Source organism: Apodemus sylvaticus, chromosome 21 (assembly GCF_947179515.1).
Source record: "Apodemus sylvaticus chromosome 21, mApoSyl1.1, whole genome shotgun sequence".
Taxonomy (NCBI): Eukaryota; Metazoa; Chordata; class Mammalia; order Rodentia; family Muridae; genus Apodemus; species Apodemus sylvaticus.
Window position 1 is genome coordinate 52,186,645 of NC_067492.1, and position 21,265 is coordinate 52,207,909.

A 21,265-nucleotide genomic window follows, 5' to 3' on the forward strand; every position below is an offset into this window, starting at 1 on the left:
CAGTTTACATAAGCACACTCTATGCTGATGTTTACACCACAATGGAAGCCACTGACTGTGTGCGTCCCAGTCAGTGAGACACAGCTCTTTTCTCCACGTGGCAGACATAGTTTGAAGTACTAAATTAAAAATGCTAGCTGGGCGGTGGTGGCGCACGCCTGTAATCCCAGCACTTGGGGAGGCAGAGGCAGACGGATTTCTGTAGCCCAGGCTGGCCTCGAACTCGTGATCTGAGTTCGAGGCCAGCCTGGTCTACAGAGTGAATTCCAGGACAGCCAGGGCTACACAGAGAAACCCTGTCTCGAAAAAAAACAAATCCAAAAAACAAAAAAATAAAAAACAAAAACAAAAAAATAAAAAACAAAAACAAAAACATAAAAACAAAAAGAAAAGAAAAGAAAAGAAAAGAAAAGAAAAGAAAAGAAAAGAGAAAGTGCTGCTTGTTCTGCTCTCTCACCAGAATGTGCGCGAGCCTTGTTAAATAACTGAGCTGCGGAAACTATTACTCTTTCAGAACAGAGGTCAAAGGTAAAAAGGTGGGCCTAGGGTAAAAGTGGGAAGGGGACAAGGAACAGGCCATGCACAATGTTGCAAGCTATAAAGTGATATCAGCCTTTATCTGAAAAGAAATCCATTAAAGGGCGTTAGACAGAACATGATCCTGTGAATCTTTTATTATTATGCTAACTTCTTTACGGAGAGGAGGGTGAGAATGACTCAGAGGAGCTGGGCTGTTGTCCAGTGGGAGCCTGCTTGCCGGCCATGCACAAGGCCCTGCTTGGTCAGAGTCCCCTGCACTGGATAAATGGGCATGGCAGCACAAACCTACAATCTAAGCACTCTGGAGGTGGAGACAGGAGACTCAGAAGCTCAAGGAGATCTCTGTCACATATTACATTCAAAGGCTAGCCAGGCTATGTAAGACTCATACATACATACATACATACATATATACATACATATATACATTTATGTCTACCCCCATCCTTGGATTAATACAAGTTTTGGGGCATACATAGGGGCAATACCCTATGTGATAGGGTTCACACCACTAATACACAGTGATATAACAAAAAAAAAAAAAAAGAAAGAAAACACATCTGCTCATCTTATTACTCCTGGATTTACAGTTGTCAACACTACCTCTTAAAATATAAACATTTCTTTCCTAAGTCTTTTCCCACTGAAGAGATGGGAGATAAAAAAATGTGCTGATATAAGGACTTTGATCAAATCCTAATGATGTAGGCACCTAAACATAATTCCGTTCATGCTTTCAGCTTATAAAAACGTATGCTGGAGCAAGGCCCACAAGGGTTAAGAGTCGCCCAGCTCGCTGACATCCTGTGGCTACAGAGCTGGCTGAGAGTGAGGTAGTGTGGAGAGAGATGAAGCAGAGAAGCACTGGTGATTTAACCTCCGGTCTTCCCTTAAGGACAAGCATTTGTCACCTTGACAGCAAGGTGAAAGGTTTGCTTCAGTGTGCTTACCACGGGGCTCTCTTCTGTCCTCCCAGGGGCCCTGTGATTTCTGAACAGACATTATCTGAATGGATGATGATGAGGAGAGGGAGGAGCCACAGGCAGGGCTGGGGGAGAAGGGGTGAGGCCCGAATAACTCAGAGCCTCCTGCGGAAATGCTGCTCCAGGGACCATGACACAGAATCACCATGTGCCGTTCCTCTTCCAAAGCTTCCACTGGAGGCCGGAATAATCAACTCCATAAATTATCGCAAATACTCAAACGGTGGCCAGTTAACAGCAATACAGTTCCCATCCCCAGCAATTACTAGACTGTCAGAAAGCAAGAGTGCAAGGAATCAATTCACATACATGCACGTGCACACACACACACACACACACACACACACGCACGCACACGCACGCACGCACGCACGCACGCACGCACGCACGCACGCACGCACACATACCCCCCAGGCACGTACGCACTCACGCTCTACAAATCTCCCATTTTTAAGGTTAATAATTCTGATGTAAATGTCTGCTTCAGGCTTAAATCTAACACTTAAAACGAGCCTGATTTTCATTCTCAGTGATGATGCATAACTCAAATTAGCACTAATGTGAGGGTGCTCACAGCTCACAAAGATAACTAGATCTCTGTCCTTAAGCACCAAAGCACTCTGTTTTCACAAATGTGCAAAGGACAATTTTAAGTGACAATCATTCATTTCTGAGTATTTCATCATCATTTAACTTCAGGAAACACAGGTATTCATTCATGTATTCCTGTGAGGGATGAAATTGTCAAGGATAATATTTTAACTTTTACTTTAAAAATTATCTTTCCTGAAATTGGATAAAATTACAATTATCCATTTTGTTTCAATATTTACTGGTTTATCTACCACTGGGAAAGAAAATCAATGTTTAACATAATCAACTCAAACAGGACTGGGAAAGTTACAGAGGGTTCCGTAGGTCGCAAGCACGAGACCCAAGCTCTGGTCCTCAGCACCCACAGGGCAGCAGCTCGTGCTTGTGACCCCAGGACGAGGGAGCCAGAGTGGGAGAGAGAGGACGGGAGGGGAACCGTAGTCGGTCTGAACACTCTCACGTTGTTCTGAGATCCGAGAATGCTTGCTAACAGATACCAGTCATGACCATACTGCACCGCACCTGATGGCCAGCATGAACCAGATAATCGTGACGTCACTGTTCCCAGCTTCATGCCCCTTGCACTTCCTGGAAGTTCTAACATAGAACATTTCAGGTGCTTTCAGAGAAACTCCACAAGTATAAATCTGTATGGAGGCAACAGCAGTGAGGCTTAAAAGCAAAATCTTCACCTCTTGGGGTCTGTGCTGAAGAGGGAGCCCAGGAGTTTGCTTTCACATAATCCCCGAGAGAGGGAACATGGATGGAAACCAATGAAGCCGGAGAGAGCGAGACTCTCATCCACCTCAGTGTGCAGAGGGACGGACGCACAGGCCCAGGGGTGCTGCTGCAGGGGGATGGGTGCACAGGCCCAGGGGTGCTGCAGGGGGATGGGTGCACAGGCCCAGGGGTGCTGCTGCAGGGGGATGGGCGCACAGGCCCAGGGGTGCTGCTGCAGGGGGATGGGCGCACAGGCCCAGGGGTGCTGCTGCAGGGGGATGGGCGCACAGGCCCAGGGGTGCTGCTGCAGGGGGATGGGTGCACAGGCCCAGGGGTGTTGTAGGGGGATGGGCGCACAGGCCCAGGGGTGCTGCTGCAGGGGGATGGGCGCACAGGCCCAGGGGTGCTGCTGCAGGGTGATGGGTGCACAGACCCAGGGGTGCTGCAGGAGGATGGACGCACACACTCGCCACACTTAGAGTCTAGCAACAGAAAACCTGTTGTGAACAGGCAGAGATTTTAGGAAACTGCCACATGCGGGGCCCAGAGAGAGCTTTGAGGAGGGGTGGGTAAGAGGGCTGAGGTGATTTCAGCAGCTAAGTGTTCATAGAGGCTCCAACACTGCTAAAAACACATTTCAGGGACATAACCTTATTTCACTAGATTCAAGCCCAGTACTGAGCTGGGCCTGTGCTTCTTACCCTAGTATTTGGAGGAACAAGGCAGGAGAATCAATGGTTAGAGGCCAAACAAGGCTACATAATGAGATGTTGTTGTTTTTTCTTCTTTCTTTTCGTTCTCTACCACCACCACCACCACCACCACCACCACCACCACCACCACCACCACCAGTTGTGTAGCTCAGGAATACAGTGTTTGCCTAGCACATTGGTAGATCTAGGTTTAATCCCCATTATAAATAAATTCTACTTTTACAAACAAAAAGGAAACTCAGTAGGAAGAGTCCTGCTGTGCAGGGCCTAGCACAGAACTTCTCTAAGCTGCTTTTCTAGTTATTTTTAGAAACAAAATCAAGTTTATGTACTAACAAAATGGATGTGCTTTTAACATAAAGAATGAAATCTGAATATCTGATGCTAAATTTTCATTTTTTTCTGAGTTGATTGTATTTAAACTTAACAATCATCAATACAAAGAATGTCACTTAGCATAAATATGTAGCAGAGAATGGAAGAATATTTTTATAACCATTTTGGAAATTCTTTTGTTGGTGGTGATGGTGGTGTTTTTTTTTTGCGGGGCGGGGGGAGAGCAGGGTTTCTCTGTGTAGCCCTGGCTGTCCTGGAACTCACTCTGTAGACCAGGCTGGCCTTGAACTCAGAGATCCTCCTGCCTCTGCCTGCCAAGTACTGGGATCATGTGTATAACATCACTGCCTGGATGGAAATTATATTTTGATACCAAATCAAAATTCACTTTATGATTTTTTAATTTAATGTAACAATTCAAACAGCAATTTTAAGATGAAACATTTGAATATAACACAATTCAAAGACATACTAATTTGATACTTGACATTGAAAAATGGTGGGAATGGTAAAATTTTGTTTTCTGTAATTAAACCACTGTTTCTGTAAAAGCAGTGAACTTTATATGTACTATAAAGACCCTGCAGGTCATGCTATACAGCAGCCCTAGACAGTGTTTGTTGGTGTGTTGTTATGTTGTATAGTGGTATGTCAAGTACAGAGAGTGTTGTACATCCAGAATCACAGTGGCTGGAGTCATGCAGGGACGCTCGAGTTGATGCCAACAAAAGCCACATGGGTTTATTACAGTGGTTACTTTCTACTCATTATTGTGTGCATCTGCGGTGTGTGTGTGAGGGGCTGTGCCTATACCAATGCATGCATTTGAGGTCAGAAAATAAGTTTCCTTTTACCATGAGTCCCAGGGGTTAAACTCAAGTTGCTGGGCTTGACATATGAGCTCTTTAACCCACTGGGCCATCACACAACCCCATTATGCTGACTTCTGAAGTGGTTCTTGGTTGTTATGTGTTTAGAAATCTTTTACTGTTGCCAATTTTTCCCAACACTGATATTTGGGTACCTTATCCCACGTGTTGTTGCAACCCACAGTCTGAAGCCACAGCACAGTGCACAGTAGACAACGGGTCGACATCAGTGTCACTGAATAAGTGACAGGAACACTTTGCCCTTTCTTCTGTTCTTGGGTTCTTCACAAGACAACTTTAAAGCCCTAGTCAGTGCTCATCAGTGTCTTTGTGGACTCATAATACCTGCAGATCAATCGTTCACCACCTAATGCACCAACAGACACACTGCTGCCCATGCACACACTGCTGCTGCTAATGCACACACTGCTGCCCATGCACACACTGCTGCCCATGCACACACTGCTGCCCATGCACACACTGCTGCTGCTAATGCACACACTGCTGCCCATGCACACACTGCTGCCCATGCACACACTGCTGCCCATGCACACACTGCTGCTGCTAATGCACACACCGCTGCCCATGCACACACTGCTGCCCATGCACACACTGCTGCCCATGCACACACTGCTGCCCATGCACACACCGCTGCCCATGCACACACCGCTGCCCATGCACACACTGCTGTCCATGCACACACTGCTGCCCATGCACACACTGCTGTCCATGCACACACTGCTGCCCATGCACACACTGCTGCCCATGGACACATTGCTGCCCATGCACACACTGCTGCCCATGGACACACTGCTGCCCATGCACACACTGCTGCCCATGCACACACTGCTGTCAATGCACACACTGCTGCCCATGGACACACTGCTGCCCATGGACACACTGCTGCCCATGGACACACTGCTGCCAATGGACACACTGCCCATGCACACACTGCTGCCAATGGACACACTGCTGCCCGTGCACACACTGCTGCTAATGGACACACTGCTGCCCATGCACACACTGCTGCCCATGGACACACTGCTGCTAATGGACACACTGCTGCCCATGCACACACTGCTGCCCATGGACACACTGCTGCCCATGCACACACTGCTGCCAGGCTGTTTCTTCCCATATGTCACTTTGGGCGTGATGAATTCCTTATCAAATCCTTCAAAGATGAATCTACATACTATTTCAGCCAATGTGGCTGGCCAGTGAGTTGCCCAAGATCCTCCTGTTTCTACCACTTCCAGTGGTAGAACCTTTCCCTAATGAAGAAAGATTTCAAGGGACCAATCACTGGAGTAGGCAGGACTTCTGGGCTGGGAAAGGGAAGAGGGGAGGAAGGAGAAAGAGGCCTTCCTTTTGTACAGGAGAGATCATGGAGACATAATGAAAATCATGACACTTCCAGAGGACCCTGCTATACCACTCCTGGGCATATACCCAGAGGATTCCCTGGCATGCAATAAGGACACATGCTCCACTATGTTCATAGCAACCTTATTTATAATAGCCAGAAGCTGGAAAGAACCCCGATGTCCCTCAATGGAGGAATGGATATAGAAAATGTGATATATTTACACAATGGAGTACTACTCAACAATTAAAAACAATGAATTCATGAAATTCTTAGGCAAATGGTTGGAACTGGAAAATATCATCCTAAGTGAGGTAACCCAATCACAAAAGAACACACATAGAATGCAGTCACTGATAAGTGGATATTAGCCCAGAAGGTCTGAATACCCAAGACACAATTAACATATCAAATGATTCCCAAGAAGAAGGAAGGAGAGGACCCTGGTCCTGGAAAGGCTTGATGTAGCATTGTAGGGGATTACCAGGACAGAGAAGTGGGAGAGGGTTGATTGGGGACCAGGCAGAGGGAAGAGGGCTTATGGGACTTATGGGGAGGGGGTAACCGGGAAAAGGGAAATCATTTGGAATGTAAACAAAGAATATAGATAGCAGATCCGCCAGGATCCGTCACCACCAGAGGATTTATAACTTACAATAGCTTACAAAATTAGGATACTAGTTTCTGCTCCCAGCAATTGTGTTACCTGTTGATTCTAAACTAAGGTCGTATGGTGTTTTCCTTCATGCAGTGTCTCAACTGAGAAAGTTCTGGTGGCAGGGCACCCACCCAGCCGTCATGGAAATTTGGAAGCGTGGGGTGAGCATGGCAGCAGCCCGCCATGGGAACCTAGGGATCTGGGTGGAGAGATTTCAGAGCTCTGAGTCACAGGAGTCTGCTGGGCTGAGAACAGGTCAGCTCGAGTGCGGTGCTGAGAGCAGGTGTCGGGGTGCCTTGCCCCGATAGCGTGGGGCTGCCTTTTTATTATTTCATGCTACAGAGCTCAAGGGGTGCCCCACCATAACTACTTGTTCTTTTAATGTGGGTGCTTACACAGCAAGCACATTACACATTCAGCCATCTTCCCAAGACCTTGTAATAAACACACAATAAAAAGACACGCAGTGAACTCATATACTCATACACATAAACAAATACATAAATCAAACTTAAAAATAAGGGATACAAGGAATCATATTAATAACACATAACTGTAAAATAGTTTATAGCTTATCTAATAAGCATCTCTCTCTTCACTTTCCTCCACTAGAATTTTCTACAGTGATGAAATATGTTGAGCTGTTCTGAGCGGGGCAGTAGCCAACAGCCACATGTGGCTGGTATGACTGAAGGACTGAATGTTTAGCTTTAATTTGCATTATTTTTTGTAGTGTATGGGGTGTGTGAGCACGTCTGCGTGTGTGTGTAAAGGTCAGAGGTGAACTTGGGCATTGTTTTTAGGAGCCACCCGCCTTGTTTCTGAAGACAGGTTCTCTCACCGGCCTGGCTCTCCCTGATTGCTGGGGTAGCTGTCAGTATGCCCCAGGGTCCTTCCCGGCTCTGCCGGCTACAGCGCTGGCTGAGAGTGCACACTGCTAAGTTTAAAAAACACAGGCTCTGGGGATCAAACTCAAGTCTTCATGCTTACACAGCGATACTTTACCAACCCCGTTATCTCCTGAGCAGTTATGTTCATCATTTAATTTTAAATGGTTATGGTTTGTGGCTACTATGTTAGTTAGTAACTACAGTCACAGATGATGCAATACAGCAACCCCAAAGTCTCTTTACCTCTTGGATTGAGAAGTAAGGGAAACACCTTTATAGCAGAGATATGCAAGATCACTGGAAGACATTGGAGAAGTTTCAATGTCAGTGAGACATTAGGTAGAGGGAGTCAGTCGATCAAGGGGAAAAAACAATCTGCAATGGCAGCAGAGGACACAGGCGCAGATGACTGCTAAGCTCACCTATCTGAGCACCATCTAGAAATAAGATCCCAGCTCACGTGGCTGGCGGTCTGCGTCCAAGGTCAGCATACCCTTCCTGCAGAGCCAGGCGGACCCAGTCCAGAAGCCCGAGAGGATCGCACTCGGGAATTACCACTCTATCTTGCTTCTCTAAAGCCAGGTAAATTCTTATTTAAAGCTCTTCCCGTGTGACACTAAGCTAGACGATGGCATGTGTGCACTCCAGTGTCTGCAAGTTGGACACTGGAGGTGTTTGTCCACTATTAATTAACATATTAGTAATGGATTTACCTGTCATTTCCTGATAGGACTCACTCCATCTACCCCTTTCAGATGAAGGAAGCTTCCACACAGTAAATTTGAGGGATGTGCTACCTGTGTCCCTAACAGTAAAGCGCTCAGTATTTTAAAATTGGGATGACTTACACAGACTAGAGAAAACAGGGGACATAACTGGAATTATTTCACGCAGGGGGAGACACCATGCCATCACCAGGGCTAAGAACGGAACTCTTAGATTTGGGGTGTCAACTGTAATTCTAAGAGAGAATAAAACTTCTCTTAAGGCATGCGCACCTGTGCTCGCATGTCCATAAAGACAAGGAAGGGTGGTGACATCCAAGACAGATGCACAGTGCTCTCTGGGGTTATCAGTACAGAAGAGAGGTATGGAGGGAGAAAGGAGAGAAAGACAGAAGGTAGTGCGGTAGAGATTTGTATTAGGGCTAAAAATCCCGCTTTCAACTTCCGCAAGACTTCAAGTTGATGCAAAATTCCATGGGTATCAAATGTTGTAGGACTCGCTTATCCTGGTGTAAATGCCTGGGAGTTACGAGCAGAAGCGGGAGGCTCTTACGGAGCGCCCCCTGTCTACTCATCTCCTCCTCCTAGAGAGTCAGGAAGGATAGGGAAAGGGGAAAGAATAGCAACTGTGATTTTTTTTTCTCAATAAGCAAGAAATATTATCCCGTATTGATAATTTTAATGATGGAAATTCTGAAAACGCTGCCTTGCTGCAGCTGTATACCTCCGCAGCCACTGCGCGGGCGTCTGCGTGCTTTTGTTAAGTAGTTCCCGGAAGTACAGATGTCAGAGAGATGCAAATGAGCATCATAAGAAAAGAGAACTTGTGGGTGACAAGAAAACCCACAGGATGGAGTAACCTGGGCTCACAGGGGCTCACAGACGATCAGGGAGCCCGCATGGGTCTGACCCGGGCCCTCTGCACATCTATGGCCGCACAGCTCCGTGTTCCTGTGAGACTCCTAACAGTGTGCAGGGGCTCACTCTGACTTTCGGAACACTTTCCCTCCCACTCGGTGGCCTCAGCTCAGCCTTAATGTGAGGAGGTACTTAGTCTTACTGCGCCTTGATATGCCATCTTTGTTGGTTGATGTCCCTGGGAGGCCTGCCCTTTTCTGAAGGGAACCGAGGAGGAGTGGATGGGGGTGGGGGTGGCGGTGGGGAGGGACTGGGAGGAGAGAAGTGAAGGGAAACTGCTGTCAGGATGTAATTAATATATGAGAGAAAAATAAACTAAAAACCAAGGGAAATGGAATGAACTCCTCAATAAAAAAAACTGCTGTTCACAGCTATCTATTCCTTCTTTTAGCACATGAGGGTCCATGTTTTGGGGCAAGGGATGTGGCCCAGATAGCAGAGTTCTTGCCTAGGCCCAGAACTCCCTCCTGAAACTGGGCATGAATGCACACACCTGTGGTTCCAGCACGGGGGATATGCAGGTAAGAAGATTAGAAGCAGAAGGTTAAGGTCATTCTGAGCTACATGAGACCCTATCTTAAAAAAGCAAAAAACAGAGCCATCTTGTCTATTATTACATTGTTAATGTTAATATATAACCATTTTTCAAAGCTCCTCCTGTTAGTCACAACCTTATGACTTTCTACTTCAGTTAACAAGTTTTACCCTGGGCCAGAATGGACAGCAGTGTTTTGAATTACAGGTCCCCAAGCTCAGCCGCAAGGCTGTACCATGAGGCTTCAAAAGGGGGGCTGTCCTCACTTCACTCTGCAGACAGACAGGTTCCCTGTTAGCACCTTGGGGATGTTGCTTTCATTCTCTTTGTCTATTTGTAAGTACTTCTAAAACCATTTAAATCTGTATTTGACCTAGATTTTACAACAACACTAAATTATCTCTTTTTACTTTGAGACAAGGTCTGGTGTAACGCAGCCTGGCCCTGAACTCATTCCCCTGCCTCCCTTGCTGGTGTGGTAGGATTACTGCTTAAACTGGTCCTTTAATTTTCAAGCTTACATACATTTTTACCTTTTGTCTAGAATACGGTTGGTAGATTCTATTCAGCACTATCTTCAGGACAATGTGTACGTAAGTGTGAGAATGATGCTCTAAGGCTGCTCTGTGGGAAAGCACTAGCAGGGGCCGGGGACAACCAGAAACTGACTTTCTTAGCCAGTGTTCTCAGGAGCAGAAGGATCTTCAGACTAGTATCTGTATGGATAGTACCCCCAGATGAGTACCAACGGATTAGATATTCAGTTTATACTCAGATTATAAACTAAAAGAAAATACGTGAGTTTATGTCAGATGCTGTGTAGGGGAAAACATCATGTACAAAGACAATGGAGAGAACCTACCAGGGACAAGTAGGATAAGCTAGACAGACATAAAAACATTTAACTTTGGGCTGGAGAGGTGGCTCAGCGGTTAAGATCACTGGCTGCTCTTCCAGAGGTCCTGAGTTCAAGTCCCAGCAACCACATGCTGGTTTACAACTATCTCTGCTAGGAACTGATGCCCTCTTCTGGCATGCAAGTGTACATGCAGACAGAGTACTCAAATACATGGATAGATAAACAAGCGTACCTTTAAAAACAGAATTTTAATCTTTACAGCTGTACGCATAGTAGCGCGTCCTAGCTGAGACACGTCTCTAAGCATGAACTCCTCATGAACCACAAACCTAAGAAAAAAGTTAAAGACAAAACTGAGAGAAGACATAGGTGGAAAATCTCTGTGGCTTTAGGTAAAATGCAAACTTAAGCAGCAAAAAGCCAAGATATGAAAAACAAAAACCAAAAAAAAGGAAAAAAAAAATACCAGGCGTGGTGGCGCACACCTGTAATCCCAGCACTCTAGGAGGCAGAGGCAGGCGGATTTCTGAATTTGAGGCCTGCTCTACAGGGTGAGTTCCAGGACAGCCAACAGAGAAACCCTGTCTCAAAAAGCCAAAAACAAAAACAAAAACAAAAAAAAAAAGGAAGAAAAAAGAAAATAAAAACCAGATTAGCCTAATAAAATGAATTTCTAATAATAATAAAAGAGAAAATACTCTGTGTATATATATGTGTGTGTGTGTGTGTGTGTGCACATGAGTTAGGAAGAATGACTTGTAAACATGTGATAAATGATTTGTGTCCAAAATAAAGACCTACATCCAAGTATAAACAAAAAGGCAGTTCAGCGGGGTGGGTGGGGGGTGGGGGGATGGCGCACGCAGGTAACCCCAGCACTTGGGAGGCAGAGGCAGGGGGATTTCTGAGTTCGAGGCCAGCCTGGTCTACAGAGTGAGTTCCAGGACAGTCAGGGCTATACAGAGAAACACTGTCTCGAAAAAACCAAAATCCAAAAAAAATAAAAACAAAAACAAAACAAAACACCAGGCAGTTCAGTTTCTTCTTTAAATGGTCAAGAAATATGAAGAGTCATCATCCAAATATACAATGGTAAATTAACATTTTTACCATTGGAGGGAAGCCATATGAAACCCATGACAACATGTTACTTACTACATGACAACAATAATGACTACATTTAAACCTGCTAAAGCCAAGAGCTGGCAAGGATGTGGGACAACGGGGCTCCACACACTCCTCCGGGAGCCTAATACATAGAGAAAGTTTGAAGGCTGCTTCTAATTCAAAACACATTCCTCATGTCCCAGAAGTTTCATTCCTAACTTTGCCCTGAGAGATTTGGGAAAGTATGTCTAAATGAGGTCTACACACAGATATAGCGACTTTATCCATAATCACAAGAAACACAAACACAAAAAGCAAGTTATCAGCTTTCTAACACTATAGCAGAGTACCTTATAGAGAAGCCTTAGAGAGAGGCTTCCCAGCATTAGAGGCTCTGTCTGTGATTAGATGGTAAGCATTGTTTTATGTCTCTGCTGAGATGTTAGGTGGCAGTGGTGGGAAGGGGTCCCACCGAACACCTCCTCTACAGGGGTCCTGTGGCTCCCTAGTGCCCTGTGGATTTCCAGTGTTCTATCTAAGATTCACAGCACCTCCCAACAGCTGCACCCTACGGACTTTCAAACCCTTAACACACAGGGGAAATCATTCACTGTCTGAAGTATCCCACAACCTAAAGCTCATTTATTTGGATATTAATATTTGCCCATGTTACTTATTAAGCAGTGTAATGTGAGTTTGCAATGAGAAGGTTTGCTGAAACATGTGGTAACAAGCCAAGAACCACAAGAGGGAAAATCAAAAAGGGAAGGTAGCCAGGCTCATCTGGAGAAATGGACTGGAAGCAGAGCCATTCACAGGTCCCTCTGGAATAAGCAAAGGGACACACTGAGTGTAGTTAGGAGCTCAGCCGGGAGAAGGGCTGAGAACCAACGGGCACAAACGAACCTCTGACCAAACAGAAATCACCTTATTCTAGACTGTGCCACAACATATATGGGTTCGCTTGTCAGAGCTCAAACTGAACACCCAACAAGGGCAAATATTAATATCCAAAAGGGATCTCTGCATATGTGGCAAGAAAGTTTGACTTTCTGCCAACAATTACAAAACAAATGGTCAATGAGAGGTAGTTACAGTGGGAAAATAGATTAACCTTGGTACATATGTGCTTGGAGGAAGAAAACTAAGATGGAGTGCTGTGTGACTGTTAAGAACCAGGGTGGCTGGGCTGAAAGCCCAGTTCTAATAGCAGTTCTAGTAGCTGGGATTCATTACGAAAACTTAATCTTGGTTTTAAACAACTTCGAGGGTCATGTTTTTCAGGAAGACCTTTATAAACATCCAAAGTAATGCATATTATTTTATTACTGGCTAAAAAAGATTTTGGAGCAAATACTTTTTTAGTTTGGGAATGATGACATTTTAAAAATTAATAAAAATGAAAGCACATGGTATTTGTTAAAGGGTAATAAAATAACTCTAGTCAATTGGCTAGTTCTACACTAGTAGATTTCTTTAAATAGTAATGAAATCATTGCTTTAAAAAAATCCATCATTATTAAAATAAAAAAAAAATTGCCTCAACCTCCACCAAAATTAGATTTGTAAGTTGCTGGTCATCCCCATAATTAAATCTACGTCACAAATCTGCAAGAAAAATGGCCCCTGTGACTAATGCACTTACCAGTCCCACCAGCCCGCATGCGCTGGCACGGGCCCCGTCACTAAAATGGACTAGGGAGCCGTTCTGCACATTTTTATTAAATAACAAGACCATTTTTTATTTTCACTGGTTAATTCAGATAAGAGTTTGTTTAAAAAATGAATTCAAATTCAACTGTGAGCGAGTCCTCCTTCCGAAGCAATGGAGCATTTTTTTTTTAGTTCTAGCATGCCTGGCCTTTGACACACTTGGGTCGTGTTGGACAAGCATTGTACAGACAAGGGTCTCAGGGAGGCAGGCGCGCCCCACCGCTGGAATCCCTGAGTCTGGACTTTTCCTTGTCTGTCCCAAAGAGTTCTAACCTGTTTCTTGATGAAGTGATTGTGAAACCCAAAAGCACAGTGTTATCCAGGGACTCAGTGGACACAAGGAGAGACTTAGACAGTAGGCTGACTCAGACACAGCAAATTCTCTCTGTAATCTAGGTACAAATCCCATCTTTCGGGAGGGTGGGCAGGCAAGAGAGCCTGTCTAGGCTGCAAAGATTATCTATGAAGTTACAGTAGCTTTTTCCTGTGATTAATATCTACTACTTCTAGTCATAACAAGATAGTTTTTTATTTATAGTGTTGCTGTGAAGTTTGGGCTTGAGATAAATTCAAATTTTAAAAATGGGTCTGATTTAACAAAGAGCGCGCTGACACAGCAGCACCCACAATGGGGGCCAGACGCTGGGGACCTGCACTGGGGCGACCCCGCCGTGCTGCTGCTGCTTCAAGCTCCTACTGTGTCTTTTCTCCCGCATATTTATTTATGTTTTGTGCTTTTGCTTCAGTATCCAGAACTACGTTGTGAACGAACAGGGCTCTAAGAACATTCACGCTAATTTTCTATCTCATGTGAAGGAAGCTCTTGATGAGAAACTGCAGCAGTCCCTGGACATCTGCAGAGCTTGGAGCTTGGAATGTCATGCATCTAAGCCAAATTATCTTGGGCCATCTTTAGGCCCTTAATAGTCCTTTACTGTTCCTCCTTGTGTGTGAGCTACTCTCTTTGGGACAATGAATGAGGTAAGTCCTTCGGAATGTACAGAAACCTAGCCCTCCCCCACCTCCAAAACCAAAAGGCTAAGATGACATCAGACAGCATCTGAGGTCAACAGCAGAGAAGCCTGTTTGCTTCAACTCATCTACCTGATGTGTTTAAGAAGTGTCTTTATTTATGATTTTCTGTGCCCTTGTTATTATAAAAGCTTTATGAAACTGCTTCAGTATTGAAATATGGGAGTTGTGGGACCCTAAGTCTGTCTTCCTAGTCCCCAATCACTCATATTTGGCTTTAGAATCAACTTGTGTTCCCTTTGGGTAAGTTCTGTGTTTTGTGTCATGTTGTTAAATGAACCAGTGGTAATGCTTTGTCACAGTTTGCGTAACCTAGGATTCACTCTGTTGGCTGAGACAGGGTCACTCCCTGGTCTGTAACTCAAAAAGTAAGGTAGGCTGGTGGTCCAGCAGGCCCCACGGATCCTCCTGTATTTGTAATCCTGGGCTTGGAACTTGAGCACAGAACACTATATCTGGCCCACCTGGGCCTCAGCTTGTGTGGCTAGCACTGTGTGGACTAAGCTAATTAGCACAAGGAGTCAACCGAGTCAGCAACCCAGCCTTCAGGAAGCTCATTAGTCCCAACACATGATTTGCTTCATGCTGTCAAGGGAAACATCTGGAAGGCAAGTTGTAAAGGCAAGTATCACCTTTCAAAGCCCTGATCGTGCGACATCCAAGCTACAAGGATGAGTTTGAAATGGTACTGTGCAGGGTGTCACCAGCCACCTAGAGACAAAGGCGCCAGCTTGTTCTTGTTGTGGATGCCCCCCCCCCCCCCCCCCGTTGTTGATATTGTGATGTTAATCCTGCTTTCCCAGGAAGGGGTTGTCTGGAACTCAGGTGACTTCTTGTAAACCATCCCCTAATGAACAAAGGAGCCAATCACTGAGCGAGTACGCAGGGCGTCCTAGTGGACAGAATAAGGAAGGAAGCAGGAGCGTAGGGAGCGTTGGGGACTGGGATAGTGAGACGGGGCAAGATGTGCTTCCAGTGTCTCCAGGCTTATGGTGAATCCACCAGACCAGGATTCTAGTTGTTGCGCCCAGCGATGGAGTCACATTGTTTCTGAACTATGTTTGTGTGGTGTTTTCCTTTACACGGTGGTGGTATGGTGGCAAAACATGGGTTTGCCAGATGTGCACCACAAAGGCTGTGGGGGTTTTGAAGCATGGGGCTGGATGGTGTGGTAGCCACCTGCCAGTAGGAACTTATGGAGCTGGATGGAGAGATTTTGGAGCTCCTGGCCAGAGAGTCTGCTGAGGTAAGAACACCTGCTGGGGTCATGCGGTCCCCTGAGGCCGCCATAGTGCAGGGAGCTGCCGTTCTTTTTAATATTTCCCGCAACATGTCCTGGCATTAAAGTTTAATGAAAATCAAGTAATTCGTGAACTTTGAGAGGTAAACCAAGATACCAACTAAATATATTGAATTGGTTAAAATCAACATCATTAATGATTAATTAATTCCTGAGCAAAATGACCTCCGTATACATGAACTAAATACATGCTAGAATTAGGTAAAGGGAGGGAGGACGGAAGGAAGAAAGGAAAGAAGGAAATTAATTAAATTAAGTCTGGTTTCCAGCACTCAGGGGACTCAGGCAAGTGCATCATGAGTTCAAGTCAGACCTTGTGCAGAGAGTGGGGTAAGCAGGAGGAGGAGAGGGAGGGAAGGAGAGGGAGGCACACCTTCCTCTGCATTTGAGACTCTTCACTATTTTTGCTGGCGCCCTCTCTGGACTCTGGGCACTAAGCCCACATGCAGTGCACTCATGTACGTGCAGGCCTCCCTCATACACATGAGACTACATGAATCCTTTTCAAAAAACCTAACTCTAAAAGCAAACCACCTCCTTCTGATGGGGAGATAACATTATGACACTGCTCTTGAAATGTGTAGGTTTTACGTGAGACACCTGCATTATATGTAGGATACAGGGGCATATGCATTCCGACACCATATTAGTTCTCGACAGCACATGGAGTCACCAAATTCTATCCAAACCTCATCAAGAAGGAAATCTCCAGTCCCTTATTACGCCCCACAAGAACAATAAACTGAACAACTAGAATGAGCAGAGGAGGAGGGGTCACTAACGTCTCAACTTAAAGAAATCCTCTGTGGCACAAGAAATTTATGTAAATTGAATTCATCTATCACTAGTTATTACCAGTATGCCTCTACTAAAAAATGTTCTATGTAACAATTAGTTCTTCTAATCACTGTTTGAATTAGACCTGGAACATTATTAAACTAGCTATGAATGTGTGCCATATTTTGTTATACCCAGATGCCTAAAAAATCAACAAAAATACCCTTAGGTCTTTCTCTAAAATTTCTTCTAATAAAAATCTTTCAAAGGTTTCAGGTCATTGGAGTTAACTTGACATACTAACGTATATCAGATTCCGATATATACTAGAATGTGTGAATAGATTATTATAGTACACATGTACTGATAGAGTACATAATGGAGAACATATACAGATTCTAACACACATATTCTCTGGTTATAGTGATCTTTTTTTTACATATAAGCATATGCACATGCTCAAATACACACACAAGGAGGAATGGTCACTTATAACATACACACACGTGTGTGTGCACACACGTACACAAAGACAAGGATGACTACTCATAACCAGAGAATAGCCACTGACTCAGTTCATCTTAGCTTATAGCACTAGGCAGAAATAATTTCTTCATTTGGTAGATTTCATTAGTCACACATAAAAATGTCTAATATCAGAGACTGTCCCAAAACCTAGATGTAAACTTTAACTCAGAGCTGTTTCTACTATAGGATACAAGCGTTTAAGTTATCCCTACCTACAGCCACATGGTTCGATAGATAGATAGATAGATAGATAGATAGATAGATAGATAGATAGATAGATAGATAGATGATAGATAGACAGATAGACAGACAGACAGACAGACAGACAGACACACAGACAGATAGATGATACAATTTGTCCACATTATATACAGGGAAGGTATCTGGTTCAGTTAATATTCAGTCAAGAAAGAATTCAAACCATCCTGCTTCCAGTCGGGTGACTACTACCTATAAGCACAAAAATTTTCTTTCTTTTTTTTTTTTTTTTTTTGAGACAGGGTTTCTCTGTGTAGCCCTGACTGTCCTGGAACTCACTCTGTAGACCAAGCTGGCCTCGAACTCAGAAATCCGCCTGCTTCTGCCTCCCAAGTGCTGGGAATAATGGCATGCGCCACCACCACTCGGCACAAAATTCTTTCATAAAGAAAATTCCCAAGTAATAGCAACAACATTCCTTATAAATGATTTATAATTCAGAAGTTCCCCTCTGTAGAGGGGTTATTTTCACAATGCCAACTCAAAGACCAACCTCTCACATCATCCCAGGAAAATAAGTTCTTTCAGGCAGAGTACAAGCTGTACTTGTCTTATTCTGCTCCCTTCCTTAGTGACAAACTGCTGCATTCCCTGACGGGGTGTGGCTGTGCGGTTAAGACCTTAGTGGAAGGATGGTCTCGGGATTTCAGGAATGCTACCTTGTGTGTGTGTGTGTGTGGGGGGGGAGCTCGTGAGCCAACCTTGGGGAAGGAAGCCTCATGCTAGGATGGAAGAGCAGAAAGACAGGAGCCCTGGCCTGCCCCTGAGACCAAGTCATCACGTCGTTGTATTTAGATGAGACCTGCATGCATTTTATCAACCAAAGTTGGTTGCAACTATGTTGAAGAAGGAGGGAAAATAGAATTATCTGTTATTACTGGGGTAAAACATGCACAGCCACAGTTTTTACTCTCAAACCCTGCTAGTAATCTTCAACTTTGGCAAAGAAATAGGAGAGAAAAAAAGGAAGAAAAGGCAGGTGTGTTGCTTTATATTCTACCATACAGTGGCACGTGTGGTGGTTCAAGGCCAGCGTGGAGAGATGCCGTCAGTCAGACCTCTGTACTGTGAGTACACATTGCCTGTGCCACCAATGTGTCCAGAGTATCATGACCACAGTGTAGCTACAATGACATCTTTTCTTTAGTTTTTTAACTCTGACATCACTTTTTCTTTAACGTGTCCCATTCACAGGCTACTAGAGCGACCTTGTATTTCTTTCCAGTCTCCAGATCCACTTGAAAACTCCGCATGTGGCCAGATCTCCATAAACAATTTTGACCCATTAGGGGCACAAAGGTTTCAACAGAGAAGTGAGGAGCGCACCCCGCTGAGAACGAAGGGCTGCAGAGGCTCTTGGCGGAAGCTCTCCTGGGACCTGAGCACGCAGCTGGACCTGAAGGAGAGTTAGCGCTGGCCCCGCTGGCCAGCGCAGAGCCCAGGCTCCGTGCAGAGTGCACAGTGGGCTTGCCTTCGGCCACGCACAGTTGCCTTGCTGCATGTTACCGGGCATCATGGGCATTTCGTGAGTAACCAGCCCGCGTTAGGAAGCCATGCTTCACAGTAGACGGATGTGACTTCAAACCACTCTAATACTGGCTTCTGGAAAATTTGTATTTTTACCCATATTATTCTGTTAAACAATTGTGACAATATGGAGAATAATACCTGAAGAAATGAAAGAGTGACTTAATGACATATTACTAATTCTAAATTAAGTAATCTTAAAATTTGCGCGCGCACGCACACGCGCATGCAAGTTTGAAACAGGGCTTCATTATGTAGCTGAAGACAGCCTTATTAAACTTGTAGCAATCCTACTGCCTCAGCCTTCCAAGTGCTTGGCTTATAGCCATAGCTACCATATCTGGCCAAAAGGTTATTTTTCAATAGACTTTATTACTTTGCTTTTAAGCACAATAAAAATATAGCATCAAAAGCAAACAGACAAAACAATAACAAAACCCAAAACAGCATCTGTCTGAAGGAGACGCACTCCAGCACTGTGAGGGACAGAACGAGCAGCGTGTGAAAGGCGGGAGGCTCCAGACGCCCCAGAAGCCGTGGCATTCTATGGAACTAGCGCTAGCTTAACAATGCGTTTGAAAGCTGAACTCTCCTTTACTGCATACAATTCAGGAACACGTGACATATAGAACAATAAGCACACGTCCTGGACTCAGAAGCCAGTTTACAGTGCACTGGTTTGATTCCTAGTCATTTATTTGTAAGTCACTAGACTAAAGGCCTATAAATGAGTTGTGCACCTAAATCAAATATTTTGATTCATTTTTGAGAATTTAGCAAATTTGACAGTATAAGCGGTATTATTAGATAATAATAACTGTTTCTTCATTCTTTTACAACATAAATCAAATATTGCAATAACTTATTTTAAAAGTAATTAAATGCTGAAATAATCGCCTTGGAATTACAGTGGTCCTGCTTATAAAGGTGGAGCTACTTTTGAATCATTTTATGTATACTTTATATCTCAATACCTTTTTAAAAAACTATATTTCCTTGCAGCTTACACATGAATTATATCCTCACATCAGTGCTGTTGTTGCTGTCATTGCTCCACAAAGATTTCTCAGATATCGCCACGACTGTGGGTAGCTTCTCTGACAGGGACATGTAGAAAATAAATGAGGAGCCATACGTTAGCATTCCCTTTCTGACCAGCTGGGTCATGTTTCCTTTTCAAAATCCTCTGTGCCGTGACACAAAATAATAATCATCAAAAGGAGCTCATTAAGTGATCAATATATTGACATAACTCTATAAGGACACACACGGCATTTTTGTTGATTTCCCTGGATCCATTAATGGACAATTAAACCTGAGCCTCCCAAATACACTGTAGGAGAAGAGTCACTTGTCTGACTTACTAATTCTCCTCAGGGTGTAAGTCAGGGTGCATGTAAAGATCCCAAAACTTTTATATTTAACTAAGAGTGAACGAAGTTCGGCTCTTCCTAAATCATTTGTGTAAGGCAACATCTTAAGAAAAATTAAAACCATGAGTACTCACCAAAAAACTTCCAAATGCCGAATTAAATATTGCAGCTGCCTGTGGAGAAAATACATGGGAGAGCAGCTCAGTGAAAGCAAGCAGAAACCGGGCCGGGGTCCCTTCTCCCTCCCCACTGCTGCGCCTCAGTCACTGCTGGCAAAGCTGGCTAGTGCCCTGGAGTTTACCAAGACAGATGGCTGCAGCTCGGGAACTCCTCAATAACGGTCTCAGAAGCAGGCAGGAAAAAGCTCATCAGGAGATGCTTCAAAACTTTATGACGTCCTAAAGAACCATCCCCAATAGTAAATCAAACCTGGCACTGATTTCGCTGCTAGTACTATGAAAACAGGGGGTTGGTTTATATGTAACAGTGCATATTAATAAGCCGGTAAGACAAGCACTAATCACCACTAATGTCACCACTAGGTGACATCTATTGTTCTACACTTGGTACTACAGTACCAAGGACTGGGCTGTTGAGACCAGGAGAACTTCTGTCATGCTAATCATTTCAGAGTTAGAAACAAGAAGGAAACATGCAATTGGTTCCCCAATGAAAGAAAAAAGCAATCGGTTCAGCTTACCAAAGCATCCTCGAATACATGGAGAAGCTCTACACCTGTCAACTAAGTCAGCCCCTGTGTTCCACAAAGCTACGAGCTACGTCCTACGAGCTACGTCCTGACGGCTTTTCACATTACTCAGAATGGGGAAAACGTGTACATCATCTGATGAAAGAAAATGGGAGAGAAAAGAAAAGGTAGGGAGGGAGGGAGGGAGGGAGGAAGGAAGGAAGGAAGGAAGGAAGGAAGGAAGGAAGGAAGGAAG

At 44.5% G+C, this 21,265-nt stretch overlaps 1 protein-coding gene and 1 long non-coding RNA gene across 5 annotated transcripts in view; one reads left to right on the plus strand and one right to left on the minus strand.

The window, feature by feature from the left end:
- Positions 1-21,265, minus strand: part of Slc10a7 (solute carrier family 10 member 7) — a 229,270-nt gene that overhangs the window by 132,657 nt on the left and 75,348 nt on the right. For 3 of the 4 annotated variants that reach the window (XM_052166077.1, XM_052166078.1, XM_052166080.1), the window contains exon 5: positions 20,456-20,494. In XM_052166077.1, coding sequence (XP_052022037.1) covers positions 20,456-20,494 — 39 coding nt within the window. Of the gene's footprint in view, positions 1-19,336; positions 20,046-20,455; positions 20,495-21,265 lie in introns of those variants that run through there. The other variant, XM_052166079.1, reaches the window with a different exon arrangement.
- Positions 9,672-19,234, plus strand: LOC127671416 (uncharacterized). Its single transcript, XR_007974759.1, has 3 exons — positions 9,672-9,833; positions 14,273-14,507; positions 18,647-19,234. It is a non-coding gene; the product is annotated as an uncharacterized LOC127671416 (long non-coding RNA).